We start from the raw sequence: 16,134 nt of genomic DNA on the forward strand, positions 1-16,134 counted from the left end.
TGGAGGTGGGCACCGGGGTCGCGGATCCTGGATCTTTTGGGGGAGGGGAGAGAGTGGTAATTCCCAGGGCGCCACGGTGAGTGAGCTGGGTGGGGCAGCGGTTTGCGCTGTCGGAACGGAAGGGAGGCAGGAAACCGCGAGTGGAGAAAGGGCCCCCAGATGTCAGCTGGGTGCCGGGAGCCCCGGCGGGTGGGGGAGTCGGGTGGGCGGTGGCTGCAGCCTTCCCCGCAGAGGCGTGGCGCATGGGTGGGGACTGCGGTCACAGGGCTAGGGATCCCGGAAGGACCGGGGGCGGATTAGGTGCGGCCCATGAGGTTCCGCCCCATTTAAAGCTCGCTAGTGAGTAGCCCCGCCTCCTGGGGGGTGGAGCCTCTTCACACGCGTGCGCAGTGGATCGTAGAGCCGCCATGCCGGAGCCGCGCGGGTCGTCACCCCTGCGGGTGAACGCGGCGTTCGCCGCGCGGTACGGTCGCTACCGGGAGCGCGAGGAGCTGCAGCGACGTGAGTGCGGGGCGCATGCGCGCTGGGCGCCGGCGCGTGCAGGGCGGTCGGGAAGTGGGGGTTGATCTGCTCCCCCAGCCTGAGCTGGGGGGGATCCCATCTGTGCCCCACAGTGAAAGATCGCTATGGGGATAGGGACAGCTGCGGCGACTCCAGCTCCGAGTCTGACTCCGGCGACGAGCGCGTGGTGAGCTTCCCCGCCTCCCTCCCGGACTTGCAGGAGGTGTCCAAGCCCCACACCGCATCCCGGCCCCGACTTATAGGGGGCGGCTAACCTCCAACCCCATCGCGCCGTACGGGAGCGTCCATCTCCCACCCCCCATTTCCATGAGGGACAGACAGCGCCCTTCCCATCCCCAGGGAGTGGGCAGATCTCCCCTACTTCCTCTCCCCTACCTCGGATCTACCTGCCCATCTTGATCTGTGAGGTGTGAACCCTCTGTCCACATTTTCGTCCCTAACAGTTTAACCGTTTCTCCGTGTCTGCCTCTGTCCCCAGAGTGGGGCATCCCTCTGCCACATGCGGCACCCAGCTTTTCCCCATATCAGCCCTGATCTTCCCAGCCTCACTGAGCAGTCCAGCCCTTCCTCTCTGTTCTGATGTGCCCTCTGCCCACTTGCCCCTAGGTTGTCCATCCCTTGCTGATACCAGAAAGTACCACCCACCCCCTTGCCTGCTACCTTCCTCTGTCTCATATCCCGTACCTATGTGTGGACCACCCCCAAGAGGGCCCCTCTCCTTCCTCCACCTAATTGACCACTCCCCCCAATTCAGATCCAGCCCTCCACCCCCACCTGCCTCTACCCAGCCGGATTCCCCCGCTTCCTTCCTCCTAACATATACTCCTCTATGCACACTAATTCCCACACACTCTCAGCCCACCTGCCCCTGTTGCTTACTGCCCCCATCACAGCCCCTTTCTGAAGTCTGTCCCCACCCCTTTTCCTGCCCTAGGAATTTGACACTCAGCAGGAGCGTGACTTTTACAGGACCCTCTCCTTACTGAAGAAGAAGGATCCGCGCATCTATCAGAAAGATGCCACCTTCTATCAGAGAACAGGTCTGGGGCTACTTCTACTGAGGCCCAGATTCCTCATTGCTTTATAGGCGGTTGTGACTGTTTAATGGATCTCCACACACATCAAAACTGATTAGCAAAGGGACTTCCCTGGCAGTCCAGTGGTTAAGACTCCATTCTTCTACTGCAGGGGGCACGGGTTCAATCCCTGGTGGGGGGAACTAAGATCCGGCATGCCACGCGGCAAGGCAAAAAAACCAAAACAAAAACACCGCTTAGCAGAGTGTCTTAGGTTGTCATTAATAACGGCTGTGTGCTTGGCCCTGTTCTGAGTGTGAATTATTCACTGAATGATCACTGCCAGGTACTTCCAGGTAGCAGCAAGTGTGATGCCTCTTTGATAGCTGGGAACTAGTGGCTCGGGGATTTGAAACCTCGGTCTGACTCTGGCCCAGCATAGTCTTACTCTCTGCCTGGGGGAGGAAGGGGTTTGTGGATGTGGGTGATGGCAGGTGTCTTCTGGTGTCCCCGCAGCATCGTCCTCAGACAGTAAGGAGGAGCCAGCAGCTGAAGAGAAACAAAAGAAGGTGCAGCCCATGTACCTGAAGGACTACGAGAGGAAGGTTATCTTGGAGAAGGGAGGGTAAGGAGAAAGCCTGACCCCTCTGCTCCCACCTTCCCAGGGCAGGTGGACACATCAGGCACTTAGGGGCAGGGGTGGGAAGAAGCCAGTGACTCACTAGAGTTGAGGGAACCCTGGAGAGCAGGAGCCTGCCTGCACCCCACTGCCCCCTCCACCAGCTGTTGCTCTTAACAGCCCCCTACCCCATGGGGACAGACAGGCCATGGGGAGTCTATTCTGAAGCCTTTTTCCTTCTTCACACAGCAAATATATTGATGAGGAGAATTCAGATGGGGAGGCCTCCAATCAGAGACTTCAGGTGAGTGGGGTGGAGGCTGGGTGGGGGGCTTGGGGGCGCTTGAAGCCTCAGGGCTGGGCCTGAGGCCCATGTCACTCTCTCTGCAGCAGACCTCATTGAAAAGTTATGTGGAAGAACAGAAACAGCTGAAGGAAAGGTGAGCCCTGGGGCTGGCTGAGTGGCCAGATGGAAAGGAGTTGAGGCTCTGAGGTTGGGCGGGCCTGGGTTCAAATCCAGCTCTGTCACTTAATGGCTGTGTGCCCTTGGGCACATCGCTTGCTAGCTCCGGGCCTCAGTTTCTGCATCTGTGACATGGGGTTGGTCATGGGCTCTATGTCACAGCACAGCTCTGGGCTTGTCAGGACGAGCTCAGGGATTAGTAGACAGGGCTTGTCTTGGGGCAGCGGGCAGGGCCAGCCCACCCATCCTGAGGCTTGTTCTCTCGCACGGGCAGCTTCCGGGCATTTGTGGAGGACAGTGAGGACGAGGACAGTGCCGGCGAAGGTAGCTCCGGGTTGCTGCAGAAACGTGCTAAAAGCAGAGAGGAGAAGGTGGGTACTGGGGCCCAGGTAGATGGGGGCTGGTGGCAGAGAGGGGGCCCCAGGGCTCCCACAGACCCTCAGCGCTGGCCTTCCCCCCAGGCCCAGGAGGATGCTGATTACATCGAGTGGCTGAAGGGGCAGAAGGAGATTCAGAACCCCGACACCCTGAAAGAACTGGTGAGTTCGCATTCATGGTCACTGACCCACTAAACTACCTGGTCTGCTTCCATCCAACCTTTCCCTGGAAACCGGCCCTTGAGACGGTAGCCAGGAGCACATTCTCTAAAGATGGGGTGTGTCCCTCTCTGGGCCTCGGCGTCTACATCTATAAGATGAGGATTAGCCCACCTACTTCCTAGGCTGGCTGTGAAGCTGCAGTCACCAAATCCACTGGGTGCCCGTATCTGTGCTCCTTCCCTGTCCCTGATCCGGGTCCTGTTACCCCCCCTTCACCCCTAGACTCACCTCAAGGAATATTGGAACAACCCAGAGCTAGATGAGGGGGAGCGCTTCCTGCGGGATTACATCCTCAACAAACGCTACGAGGAGGAAGGAGATGAGGAGGAAGAGGAGGAAGGAGAAGAAGGGTGAGTAGCCATGTCCCCCAGGGGCCTGGAGCCAGCACTGGCCAGAAAGGAAAAGGCACCAGGCGTTTACACTTTTTCACATAGATGGTAGCAAAGTTAGCCTTTTTCTTTTCTTTTCTTTTTCTTTTTTTTTTTTTTTGCGGTACACGGGCCTCTCACTGTTGTGGCCTCTCCTGTGGCGGAGCCCAGGCTCCGGACGCGCAGGCTCAGTGGCCATGGCTCACGGGCCCAGCCGTTCCGTGGCATGTGGGATCTTCCCGGACCAGGGCACGAACCCGTGTCCCGTGCATCGGCAGGCGGACTCTCAACCACTGCGCCACCAGGGAAGCCCTTTTCTTTTTCTTTTTGGCTGCGCTGTGTGGCATGCAGGATCTTAGTTCCCCAACCAGGGATTGAACCTGTGGCCCCTGCAGTGGAAGTGTGAGTCTTAACTACTGGACCACCAGGGAATTCCCCAGAGTTAGCCTTTCTTGAGGAAAAGCTGCAGAGTGTGGGCTCTGGAGCCAGGGGGCCCTGCCACTGGATTTCCATGCCTCGGTTTTCCCATCTGTAAATGGGGGTAACGATGGCACCCTAGCAGAGGGTTCTTGTGAGGATTAAATGAGTTAATATGCTGGTACACAGGAGTGCAGGAGCTCAGCTGACGCCCCCAGTCCCATCCCATCTCATCCCTCAGGGTCCCTGGCCCCCCGGTCCAGCTGGCCGTGGACGACTCCTCAGACGAGGGTGAGCTGTTTCTGAAGAAACAGGAGGACTTTGAGCACAAGTACAACTTCCGCTTCGAGGAGCCAGACTCTGCCTCGGTGGGTGGCCAATGCCAGCTCCGGGGAGGACCTGGCCCGCAGGGTCCAGGCCGGGAGAGCCTGGAATCATCTCTGCTGCCCACAGGTCAAGACCTATCCTCGGAACATCACATCCTCCGTGCGCCAAAAGGACGAGCGCAGGAAGGAGAGGAGGGAAGAGACGCGGGAGCGAAAGAGGAGGGTGAGTGTCTGTTGGGGCGGTGCGCTGTGAGGAGGCGGGGCCCAGCCTGCAGGGGCCAGTGGGGAGCCCATACCCTCCCTCTCCTGTGAACTGCCGCCTGCAGGAGAAAGCGAGGAAGCAGGAGGAACTCAAGCAGCTGAAGAACCTGAAGAGGAAGGAGATTCTGGCCAAGCTGGAGAGGCTGCGGCAGGTCACAGGCAACGAGACACTGGGCTTTGAGGAGCAGGACCTGGAGGACGACTTTGACCCCGCCCAGCACGACCAGCTCATGCAGGTGTGGCCCCAGAGCCCCAGCCAGCCGAGTGCTCAGAGCATGGCTCTGGAATCAGCAGTCCGTTCCTGGCTGTGTGGCCTCAGAAAAGTGACTTGACCTCTCTGACCCTGTGTCTCTGTCTATAAAGTGGGTCTAACTGCAGCATTTATGTCAGGGCTGTTGTAAAGATAGCCTGAGAGGAATACTAAATGTTAATTAACTTGGTAAATGCTCAAGGAACTGTGGGTCCTGGTATTTCCTTTAAACTCATTTATTGAGCCGTGAGTGTTTATTGTTGTATTTGGGGAAACACAGCTTCAGGCCACTGGAACAGGCGATGAGGGCTGGATGGGAGAGCAGTGGGGACCACGGGCACCGCAAAGCTGCCCCTGACTAAGCCTGGGAGGTCAAGGAAGGAGACTAAGGATGTATAGGTGGGCCAGGTGAAAACTGGAGTGGGTGGGTGCTGTGTGGTCAGCATTCAGCCTTCACTTTCTAGAAGCTTCTCAGTCCTGAGCTTCAGCTTCTCAATATTTGGCAGTAGTTTCTGTCTCTTGGGGAGCTTGTGAGAACACAGTGAGATGCAGCCCAGCGTCCAGCATGCAGTAGGTGCTTATAAACGGCACGGTTAGCAATATCTGCCTTTGCCAGCCAGTGGAACAGGGGGAAGAGAGCAGGGGGGGGTCAAGGGGGCAAGATGAGCCAAAAGTGGGTGTGGAGGAGCCCAGACACACAGGGTTCCCCCGACATCAGGAGCTGAGGGGGGTGCTGCAAGGCCATTTAAGGTGCAGGAGTGCTGCCATCTGGGGGGAGTGGGCCCTGCTCACCCTCCCGGCCCCGACCCTGCAGAAGTGCTTCGGGGACAAGTACTACGGAACCATGGAGGAGGAGAAGCCACAGTTTGAGGAAGAGGAAGGGCTTGAAGGTGAGGTCACTTGGGGCAGTGGGCTGGGGGCGGGGGCTGCTTGGCCTGACATGACCCCCCAGCCCATCCCTGCCTGCCTGTCCTCTGGAATCAGATGACTGGAACTGGGACACGTGGGCTGGGCCGGAGCAGGGTGGAGCTTGGAGCCAGCAGGAGCCGCACTGCGAGGACCCCGACTTCAATGTAGGTGCCCTGGGCGCGGGGATCTGGGGGTCCTCAGAGGGTCCCGAGGACCGCAAGGGCAGGCCTGACCTGCGCATCCCGGCAGATGGATGCCGACTATGACCCCAGCCAGCCTCAGAAGCAGCAGCGCAAGGCTCCTTCGTTGGGCAAGAAGAAGCGAAAGTCGCCCTTCGCCGCAGCCGTGGAGCAGGAGAAGCCTGTGTTTGACCCTGGTGAGGCCCGGGTGGGCGGCCGTGGGCCGGCAGGGGCTCCACAGGGCCCGGCACACCCGGCAGCCTGGCTCTGTCCCCGCTCAGGGGACAAGACATTCGAGGAGTACCTGGACGAGTATTACCAGCTGGACTACGAGGACATCATCGATGACCTGCCCTGTCGCTTCAAGTACCGCACGGTGGTGCCCTGCGACTTCGGGCTCAGCACCGAGGAGGTGGGACCCTGGGGGCACCCGCTGGGCAAGGGGGAGCCTGGAGCCATCTGTGCTGTGACGTGGCCTGTTTTCTCATCTCGAAAACAACAGGAATAATAGTGCTGATGACAGTACTAACAATATTACCTGCCTCAAAAGGTTTCTATGAGGCAGGGGCTCAGACAGTGCTTTGCCCACAGCAGGCCCCAATAAATATTAGTTTTAATTCTGTTACTGTATATCGGCAGCAGGGTGACCCTTAAGACTTGACACAGGTTCAAATCCTGGCTCAGCCGCTCACCAGCTGTATAACCTTGGACATGTGACTAGAGCCTCTGTGCCTGGGTTTCCCCGTCTGTAAAATGGGCCTCATAGCAGCCCCACCTCATGGATGTGGATGTGAAAAAAATATGCTTGGAACGTCACTTGCGCCTTAGCCACAATGGCTACGGATGCTTGACAGTAAAAGTAGACAATGTTTATTGAGCTTATAACATCTGCATTCACTTCATCTTCCTGATGACCTTCCAGTAGGTTCTAAGGGGGTGCCCAACTCATAAGTGAGGAACCTGGGCCTCATCTGTAATTAGCAAACCCAGTCAGTGGCATGGAGACCCCTGCCCTGGTCTGAGGCTGCTGGGACTACAGTGCATAGGGTCAGGGCTCAAGGGCCCAAACTGTAATCTGAGAGTAGCCACTTCCTGGCCATGTGACTTGGGGCAAGGATCCCCTCTCTGAGCCTCAGTTTACCCATCTGATGCCCCCAACAACAAAAAAATCAATTAGCCTCTGCAGAAATCAGTTCTTTCTCACCATCATGACATTTCTGCTGGGTGGAACTGGCATTACCCTGCTTTGACCCATGAGGTGACTAAGGCTTAAGAGTCGGGGCCCCCCGGGGCTCACGAGCAGGACCCCACTCTCCCTGCCCTTGCAGATCCTCACTGCCGATGACAAGGAGCTGAACCGATGGTGCTCCCTGAAGAAGACCTGCATGTACAGGTGACGGGGTGGGGCTGGGCCAGGTGCCCCAGGGGGGAGGGGTGGGCAGGCTGAAGGCAAGCATGGGCAACTCCCAGAGCACCCTGCGGCCTGCAGGTCGGAGCAGGAGGAGCTGCAGGACAGGAGGGCATACAGCCAGAAGGCCCAGAACGTATGGAAAAAGAGGCAGATCTTCAAGTCGCTCTGCCCAGAGGAGTAAGTATTGCTGGTTGTAGGGGTGGGTGGGCTTGGGAGCCTGCCAGGCCCAGGTTTGAGTCATGCTCTGTCAGCCATCTGTCACATGACCTTGGGAATGGGGTTTCCCTTCTCTGATACCTGGGTGTCAAGTCCTGGCTGGGCTGTAGCTGTGTGATGTTGGGCAAGTCACTTTCCCTCCCTGGGCCTGCTTCCTTATTTGTAAAATGGGGATAAAGATGGCTCACTTCTTGTTGGGTTTTTCTTTTTTTTGAGGATTAAGTGAGTTAATTCATGCACAGTGCTTAAAACAGTAAGTTCTGGATAGGTATTAGCTCTTGTTATTATGCCTGTTATTTCCTGATCTATAAATGAGGAGTGATAAAAGCTCACGGAGTTGATGGAAAGCTAAAATGAGTTAATTTGTGTGAAGAGCTTAGTGCAGGCCGAGGCTCAACAATCAAAATTATCAGTGACACAATCCAGCCTCAGAGTTCAGTAGAAAAATCCCAGCTTGGTATTGCATTAGACCCACGTTTGAGTCCCAGGCAGGCCCCTGAATTGTTTTATTTTTTTTTATTTTTGGCCGCGCCACGCGGCATGTGGGATCTCAGTTCCCCGACGAGGGACTGAACCCGTGCCCCCTGCAGTGGAGGCACGGAGTCTTAACCACTGGACCGCCAAGGAAGTCCAGGCCCCCGAATTCTGAACCTCTCCTTTTCACATCTGTAAAAATGGGGGATGGAAAGCCTAACTGTGACTGGCCTGGGCTGAGCCACGCCTTCCTCCTCCAGGACAGAGATGCCCACAGAAGCCACAGGGAAGCCACAGAGAGACAAAGCTGGCCCACAGGGGCAGCTGCTGGCACCCGATGGGGCCTGTGGGAAGTGGCCCCAGCCTGAGAGCCCCCCAGTACAGGAAGAGGCAGCCCCTGCGACAACCGCTGAGAAACCGGCCCCCCAGAGGCAGAGGAGGGGCAAGAAGGCACGTCTCCTGGGCCCCACAGTAACACTTGGTGGATGTGAGTTCAGCCGTCAGAGACTGCAGGCCTTTGGCCTCAACCCCAAACGGCTGCACTTCCGCCAGCTGGGCCAGCAACGGAGGAAGCGGCAGGGGCCTAAGAGCCACCCCTGAGCTCAAGGGAGCCTGCAGGGGCCTTGGGGCTCCTCCCCTTCAATCAAGCCCCCTCTTATCGACTGTATAGACCCTCACATCTACCTGTGGGCAAGGGAGTCTTCCCATCTTAGAGATGTGAAAGCTGAGGCCTACTCAGTAAGCTTCCCCGGATGACTTGGAACCTCACCTCGAGACATACCCTGAGCCCCATCCCTCAAATGCTGGGCCCAGCCATAGCCAAGGTCAAGTCAAACAGCTTTATTAGCCCCCATTGGTCACAGCCCCTCCTCCCTCCCACCAGCCCTTGGCAGGATGGGGGCGTCGGGACCGGTGAGGGGCATGGACGGTCCAGTGCAAACTACAGTACTGAGTCAGGCCCTGAGTGGGTGCCCGGGGGCCCTCCCTCCCTGCCGGGTGAGGAGGGCCCAGCTGGTGGGAGGCAGGTGTGCGGGCTCTGTTCCTGGCTGAATGGCCGCGGCCCGGAGGCTTCCTGGACTGCTCTCAGCTGCACTTGTTAGGGAGGGGAGTTCAAGCTCCCACACCCAGAGTGACATAAATAAAAAAATAAATAGGGTTGTGTCTTCTCCCTCATCCCCTCCCTTTATAAAAACACAAAGTCCTCAGAGCTTGGGCGTTTCGCCTTGAGGAGCCGGCCTGTGCGAGGGAGCCGCAGTGTGGGTTGGGAGGGCTGGGAGCAGAGGTCGTCCAGGCTGTGGTCCTGAGCATGGCCCTCAACCAGGGTGAACATGGGGTATCGCTCTGTGGCTGAGGAGGAGCTGAGGACCTGGTGGGCGGAGAGAGAAGAGCTCAGCCCCCAATCCATGTGAATTATCCTAGTAGGTGTAATTATCTTAACAGGCACATTTATCAGGTGCTTCCTGAACTCAACTGCCATCCCTCCAGGGCAGTGATGCAGGCCAGCCAATCAGCACCTTCTGTGCCCTGGCTATAGTGATTGGCTCAGTGATGAGCACATGGCAGGGTCCTACCACTTGACCCCCTGGAAGCAGCTGTCCCTTTAAATTTTTCATTTCATGCCTCTTTTTGCTCTAATTAGAGCTGGGTTTTGCAGCCTGTGGTCAGGATAATAATCCTAACAACATAGCCTGGACGTGGCCTTGTCAGGTCTGCTGGCCTCAAGGCCTCTGTTCCTCTTCTACCCTTGCCCTGCCCTTTGCCTCCCACCCTCCAGCATGCCTTGCTCACCCTGGTCAGCTCTGAGCAGAGCGTCTCAAACTCCTTCCTGTCTCCAGCATAGAACCCCACAGTACAGCTCGGGTCCATCTTGGCAAAGGCCATCTTGCGGGGTGAGGTGCAATGGAAGGACTGGGGCAGACAAACAAGGGAGGCTCGGGGGGAACCCTCCACAGGCCTCCAACCCCACCCTGGGGATCCCAGCTCACCTCTAGGGGGAAGTCAGCCTGGCTGACATCCACAGTGGGCTGGCAGTAGTGAGGGTCCAGGTAGAGGAGGAAGTCATCTGCAGGGGAGGAAGCGTGAGCAGGGGTGGAAGAGGGTAAGGTGGGATGGGATGAAGCAGGATGGGGTGGGCCTACCCTGATAGCCAATGAAGTACAGCGAGTGGCGTGGCTTGCCCCCCATGATGCCAAGGCACAGCTCTGAACGCAGGAGCTCCTGCAGGGAAGAAAGTGGGTGAAGGTAAGGACCCACAGCAGGTGCTGTCAGTGAGCATTGTAAGCACTGTCAACAAATGCATAGCAAAGGCCCAATGTGTGCAAACCCAAGCCTGTGCTGGGCCCTGGGGGGTAGCAGTGACCAAGATAGACAACACCCTGCCCTTATGCAGCTGATGTTCTAGTGCGGGAGAACAAGGAACAAGATGAGCAAGTTACGTGTCACAAGGCGGTAACACTGGAGAAAGAATAAAGGCGGGAAGAAGGCTTTGCAATTTTAAACAGGGGAATCAGGAAAAGGCCTCACTGCGAGATGACGTTTTAGCAAAGAGTTAAGAGAGTTAAGAGTGCATCTTGGGATACGTATAGCTGATTCACTATGTTATAGACCAGAAACTAACACCATTGTAAAGCAATTATACTCCAATAAAGATGTTAAAAAAAAAAAAAAAGAGTGCATCTTGGGAAAGAGTGTGCCAAGTGATGGGAACAGCAAGTGCAAAGGCTCTGAGGCAGGTGTCTTGAGAACAGTGAAGAGGCCTGTGTGGCTGGAGCAGAATGAAGTGAGTTGGAGAGTGTGGGCAGATGGTACAGGGCCCTGTGGGCTGTGGAGGGATCTTTGGCCTTTATTCCGGGTATAAACACATCAGGGTCTTTCCAGCCTTGCTGTTCCTTTTGCCCGGAACACTCCTCCTCTGGCTTCTCTCTTGCTTCTGGCTAGAGAGGGGCTTTCCTAGGCTGTGCAGCCACCCGCATCTGCCCCTCATCGTGTTAATTTTGGTTCCTTTAGAGTCCGAGTTGTAACACCACAGCTGTCAATTTGGTTCCACATACACTGCCTGTTATTCCCCCATTAGAACGTCTGTTCCCAGAGGGCATCAGTTGTTGCCTGTTCACCTCTGAATCCCCAGCAGCTGGGACAGTTCTTGGCACATAATTGGCCCTCCGTAACTACTGGATAAACCAATGAAGAGATGAAGGAAGCATAAACACCTAACCCAAGCTGAAAAAGTCTGCAGGGCTCCTGGGGGGAGGCATGGTAGAATCTGGTAGAACCTACCTTCATGCAGGGCACGTACACGGGGTTGAGAGTCTCACCACCCAGCCGCACTGGCACCAGGATGACCACGGATTTCCACTCAGCTGTGGGGTCTGGCCTGGCCACCAGGCGTGCCACATCCGCCTTGTACACTGGAAGGACAGGGCAGCAGGTCACATTCTCTCCGGCCCTTCAAGCCTCAGAGTATGGTCCTCCATCCTCAGGGGACCAACCCTGCCTGAGCAACCTCTTGGGATGACACTCCTGTCATCGGCAGAAAAACACCTTTCCTGTGTCCCCCCACCCCAAGCTCCCTCAGACAATCCCAGGGCCTCCAGGCAGGTGTGGACATCCCCATTTTACAGAGAGGGCAACTGACGTCCTGAGACTGAGACAAACAGTGTAAAGCTAGGAGGAGTTGGAGAGCCTTCCCCGCAGCCCACAGTGCCTCTAGTCCTCCCCGCTCGGCGCCTGGGTTTCTAAGATGGAAATGGGAGCGCTGAGCAATCCGCCAGTCAGCTGAAAGTTCCTGTGTGTCCCTCCTCAAGTCCCGTCTGCTGGTTTCTCCTCTCCCGCCTCCTCCCTTGTGGCTATGTGAGCCCCCTCCTGGCTCCCAGAAAAGTGCATTCAACCCTTTCCGGAGGCAGCTGCTACGGTCTGAATGCTTGTGCCCCCCTCTAAATTCTTTTTTTTTTTTTTTTGCGGTACGCGGGCCTCTCACTGTTGTGGCCTCTCCCGTTGCGAGCACAGGCTCCAGACGCACAGGCTCAGCAGCCACGGCTCACGGGCCCAGCCGCTCCGCGGCACGTGGGATCCTCCCAGACCGGGTCACGAACCCATGTCCTCTGCATCGGCAGGCGGACTCTCAACCACTGCGCCACCAGGGAAGCCCCCCCCTCTAAATTCTTATGTTGAAATCTTACCCCACAAGGTGATGGAATTAGGAAGTGGGGCCTTTGGGAGGGGATTAGGTCAGGAGTGAAATCACTGCCCTTATAAAAGGGACCCCAGAGAGCTCGCTTGCCCCTTTTGCTACCTGAAGACACAGCAAAATGAACCAGGAAGTGGGCTCCCAACAGACACGAAAACTGCCAGTGCCTTGTTCTTGGACTTCCCAGCCTCCAGAATTATGAAAAATAAATTCCTGTTGTTCACAAGCCACCCAGTCTATGGTTTTCTGTGTGCTGTTTTGGTTTTTTGGCCATGCCGCGCAGCTTGTGGGATATTAGTCCCTGACCGGGGATCGACCAGGGCCCCGGCAGTGAAAGCGCCGAGTCCTAACCACTGGACCGCCAGGGAAGTCCCTGGTCTATGGTATTTTTGTTACAGCAGCCCTAACAGACTAAGAAAAAGGCTCTCCTGAACTGTTTTCGAGGGAATAATAACAAGAATAGCTAAGATTTAGTGAATACTTACTAAGTGAGAAGCACTATCCTAAGGGTTTTACTTTTATCACTGACTCACTTAATCCTCATGACAACCCTGTGAGGCAGAGACCCAACTTTCGTACATGTTGGACCTGTTTACACAGTAAGAGCGAGTTGGACCTGCGAGAGGAATTCCTTATGTCTTTTATTCTATCACTCAGGGAGAAGCCCCTGACGTCTCCTCTCCTGGTTCCAGAGGGAGGGAAGGAATCCTGAGCACCCCGACCCAGTGTGGGCCTCGAATCCTTTCCAAGGGTCCCTCTGCCGCAGAACTTGTTTCAGCATCTGAGGAATGTGGGTCCTAAGAGGGAGCTGAGGTAGTGACTGGCTCAGGGTGAGAACCCTGTGACCTTGGCTCCCAGCCCCTTACCTGTGCAGTCCTGAGAAACGTACACCACCAGGCGGGTGACCTCTGAGCAGCTCTCCACAGCTTTCCTGGGGATGGGAGGAAAGGCCTGAGCTCCTGGGGGTACCCAGTAGCTCCCGTGTCCCCTGCAGCGGCCCTCACCTGAGTATGTGCGCCACCAGGGACGGCCCATACCAGTCACCCGCCTTCTTGCCCGAGCTCTGCCCAAGCTCCACCAGCCGGTGTAGGCCGAAGGGGGCCCGGGGATGGTCAGCGAACCAGGATACAATCTGCCGGTGCCGGCGCTCCTGCTCCGGCTCAGGGGCAGCCTGGGCCCAGCGCGGAGGCATCCAGTGGGCAGGCCCACGGTACCGGTTGGGAGAGGCCAACCTCGATGGCTCAGGGGGACCCAGGCCCGCGCCCAGGGACCACGTCCAATCTGGTAGGGATGGAGTTAAGAGTCAAATGGCGATGGTGTAGGGGGGTGGGGCACAGTTCCCACTATCCATGATTTACACACAACTCTACTGCTCCAGAGATGCCGTGTTTAACTACAATTTTCACATTCCTTCAACTTATTTTCTAAACAACTCTCACTCCCCGCCCCCCACAAGCTTACTTTACACACAATTCTAACACGACTTTAAACTGTTTACAAACAGTTCTAACACTGCTGACCTGTGGTGGGCGCTACGCTCCTACTGTGCCCTTCCCCCTCCACCGCTCACCTCTGGGCAGGAAGTGCAGCAGCAGCCCCTGAGCTAGCATCATCTGCCCACTCCGTAACATGCATCCCCAGCCACAGTCGGAGGTCAGGCAGCCCCCGGCGAGAGGTGGGAAGTCCCGGCGGTATGTAAACCATAGGCGAGATACAAAGTCCCGCTGGAAACGCTGGATGTCACCTACAAGAGCAGGCTTGTCAGTTGCCACCAGAAACACCCCTGGGGGACTCCTCCAACCCTAGCCAGGGGCCACCAGCTCACCCTCGCCCTCGAAGCGGTAGCGGCGGCCACAGAGATGGACGCTAGAGATCTTGCTAAAGCTGGTCCGGCTTTTGACTGCCCAACCTGGGGAGACATGGGGCAGTGTCCAGCAAGATGAAGCACTTGCTTGGCAGACACGCAACCTAACAGGGCAGCAACAGCGCTTAAATTCTCCCATCTGTGTGATGGGGATATCCTAGTTCCTAGCTCAGGGAAGGCTCTGGGGAATCCGTGCTACACTTCTCCTGGATGGAGGCGGAGCCCCTAGTAACAGCCACATGCATGTCTGCCGTTAATTCGGGATGAATCAAAGCACGTCTGATTACGGTACCCATTTTACAGAGGAGGAAAATGGAGGCACAGGGAAACAGAAAACCTTGCCCAAGGTCACACGGGGAATCGACTGAGGCGTGTAAACACATTCCCCTTTGGACCTGCCAGCCAGCGGCCCGCTCTGGGCAGGGCAGGGCGGGGGACCTACCCACAGGTGACTCACGGGAGGGGAACAAAGGGTGGAATACTTGACAGGTGCAGGGTCTGGTTCTCCTTGACTCCCACCGACATCCAAGTCCCCAGCCCGCCCGAACCCTCAGCTCGCTCCCACCTCAGAACCCAACCCCGGGGCCCGCCCCCTCCTCACCGTACTTGACGTTGTTCCAGGCTGTCAGGAACTTCGCTTTAAACTTGTCCACTTCGTCCGGCTCCCCCGGGCCGGTCCCGGACGACGCAAGAGCGGGGCCGCTGGCTCCGGAGGGCCCCAGGCCGTTGGGGTCCGGGGTTCGGGGGCGCCGTGGCCTGCGGCCCTCGGGGCTGCGCGCGTCCTCCTGGCTGCCGCTCCGGTACTGAGCTGCGGCCGGCGACACGGAGTTCATGGGCGCGCCGGGAGGGCTGACCGAGGGCCCCAGGGGCCGCACTCGAGCGCCCCAGGGGCCAGGACGCGGCCAGGACGCGGGCGCCCAGGAAGGCGCTAGTGGGCCCCCGGCACGGCGACCAGGCCCCCGGGCCCTGTGCGGGACGGTGTCACCGCCGCCGCCGCCGCCATTTTAGCGGCCCTGGCCCCGGGAGGGAGGCGGGCGTGACACAGCCGGACGCCCCGCCCAAGCCCGGCCTCCAGCCTGGGTCCCCAGCCCCAGTCCCGTGTGGCTGCGCTGTGACCTCCTGACGCCGCGCCTCCCTGCGGCGCCCCGCGACCCCCTCCACCGCCCGCCTTATCGCAGAGCCAGGCGCGGCCGAGCCCCTGGAGGTCCTTATCGGAGGCCCCAGAGCCGGGAAGCCCCGCGCCAGGCCCCGCCCCTCGCCGGTTCCGGCCCCGCCCCTCCCGGCCCCGCCCCCTCCGTGCGCTGGGGGACTGACCCCCCAGGCGGGACCCCTACGCGGTTTGCACCTGACCACGTCCGCCAGAGGATCAGAGCGCTTCTCTGCGGGCTGCGCACCCAAGACCCGCCTCGGTCGGGGGCCCAACCTGTGCGTGACACCCACTCCCCCAAACTCCCCCTTCAAGCCATACCCCTACGTGCTTTAGTTTCCCCAGGAGCAGAAGGGCTCAAATGCACGCAACAACATAAACGAATCTTCCTAATTTTGCTGAGGGAAAGAAGCCAGACAAAAAAGAAGAGTATATACTCGCTGGTCCCATTTATTTAAACTCTAGAAAATGCAACCTCGTCTATAGTCATAGAAAGCAGATCAGTGGTTGCCTGGGGGTGGGGGGGGGAGAGGTGGGAGCGAGGGATAAAAAAGGGCTGAGGATGTGTTTAGTATCTTGATTGTGGTGATGGTTTCCAGCATGTGAAAGCCCAACGGATTGTACACATTAAAAGTGTGTGGTTTGTTGTATGTCAGTTATACCTCAAGAAAGCTGTAAAAATTTTTCGGTGCATCTAACTCAGGGGAATGTTAGGAGGACGAGCTGAGTTCATTCTGGTAAAGCGCTTAGCGAGGCATTTGAGGCACAGTTAGGGCTCAGAGAAAGCCAATCATGACCTCAAAGGCAGGATGAGTGCCCTGGGAACCACAGAGAGGGTGCCCTCTAGTGGCCAGCCCACGGGCTCTGTCCTCAGCAGGCAGAAGGAAGGTGGATGAAGGCTTTAGAC

At 57.5% G+C, this 16,134-nt stretch overlaps 2 protein-coding genes across 8 annotated transcripts; one reads left to right on the top strand and one right to left on the bottom strand.

Moving 5' to 3' along the window:
- The first annotated feature begins 379 nt into the window (after window positions 1–379).
- Window positions 380–9,185, top strand: KRI1 (KRI1 homolog). Of its 3 annotated transcripts, none has more exons than XM_027085169.1 (19): window positions 380–501; window positions 615–688; window positions 1,457–1,562; window positions 2,055–2,163; window positions 2,407–2,461; window positions 2,548–2,597; window positions 2,895–2,991; window positions 3,082–3,159; window positions 3,442–3,569; window positions 4,246–4,372; window positions 4,458–4,553; window positions 4,657–4,827; window positions 5,656–5,731; window positions 5,826–5,914; window positions 6,000–6,126; window positions 6,211–6,341; window positions 7,258–7,322; window positions 7,419–7,517; window positions 8,291–9,185. In XM_027085169.1, exons 1-19 carry the CDS (start codon window positions 408–410, stop codon window positions 8,628–8,630), a joined length of 2,112 nt encoding a protein of 703 aa, XP_026940970.1. In that variant the 5' UTR covers window positions 380–407; the 3' UTR covers window positions 8,631–9,185. The 3 variants fall into 3 exon arrangements, with proteins under 3 accessions (XP_026940970.1, XP_026940971.1, XP_026940972.1); XM_027085170.1 differs by having other exon boundaries at window positions 2,551–2,597; XM_027085171.1 differs by lacking the exons at window positions 380–501; window positions 1,457–1,562 and having other exon boundaries at window positions 670–688.
- ATG4D (autophagy related 4D cysteine peptidase) lies at window positions 8,856–15,291 on the bottom strand. Of its 5 annotated transcripts, none has more exons than XM_027085173.1 (10): window positions 14,682–15,289; window positions 14,042–14,125; window positions 13,787–13,960; window positions 13,254–13,497; window positions 13,083–13,147; window positions 11,307–11,437; window positions 10,169–10,247; window positions 10,016–10,092; window positions 9,819–9,938; window positions 8,856–9,396 (listed from the first exon to the last, which is right to left on the bottom strand). In XM_027085173.1, the coding sequence occupies exons 1-10, from the start codon at window positions 14,911–14,913 to the stop codon at window positions 9,214–9,216; spliced, it is 1,389 nt and encodes a 462-aa protein (XP_026940974.1). In that variant the 5' UTR covers window positions 14,914–15,289; the 3' UTR covers window positions 8,856–9,213. The 5 variants fall into 5 exon arrangements, with proteins under 5 accessions (XP_026940974.1, XP_026940973.1, XP_026940977.1 ...); XM_027085172.1 differs by having other exon boundaries at window positions 13,221–13,497; window positions 14,682–15,288; XM_027085176.1 differs by lacking the exon at window positions 9,819–9,938 and having other exon boundaries at window positions 13,221–13,497; window positions 14,682–15,291.
- Window positions 15,292–16,134: the final 843 nt, after the last annotated feature.

The sequence above is a fragment of the Aethalodelphis obliquidens genome, unplaced genomic scaffold (genome assembly GCF_003676395.1).
Source record: "Aethalodelphis obliquidens isolate GAN/ISIS:26980383/991018 unplaced genomic scaffold, ASM367639v1 scaffold53, whole genome shotgun sequence".
In the NCBI taxonomy this organism is placed as follows: domain Eukaryota; kingdom Metazoa; phylum Chordata; class Mammalia; order Artiodactyla; family Delphinidae; genus Aethalodelphis; species Aethalodelphis obliquidens.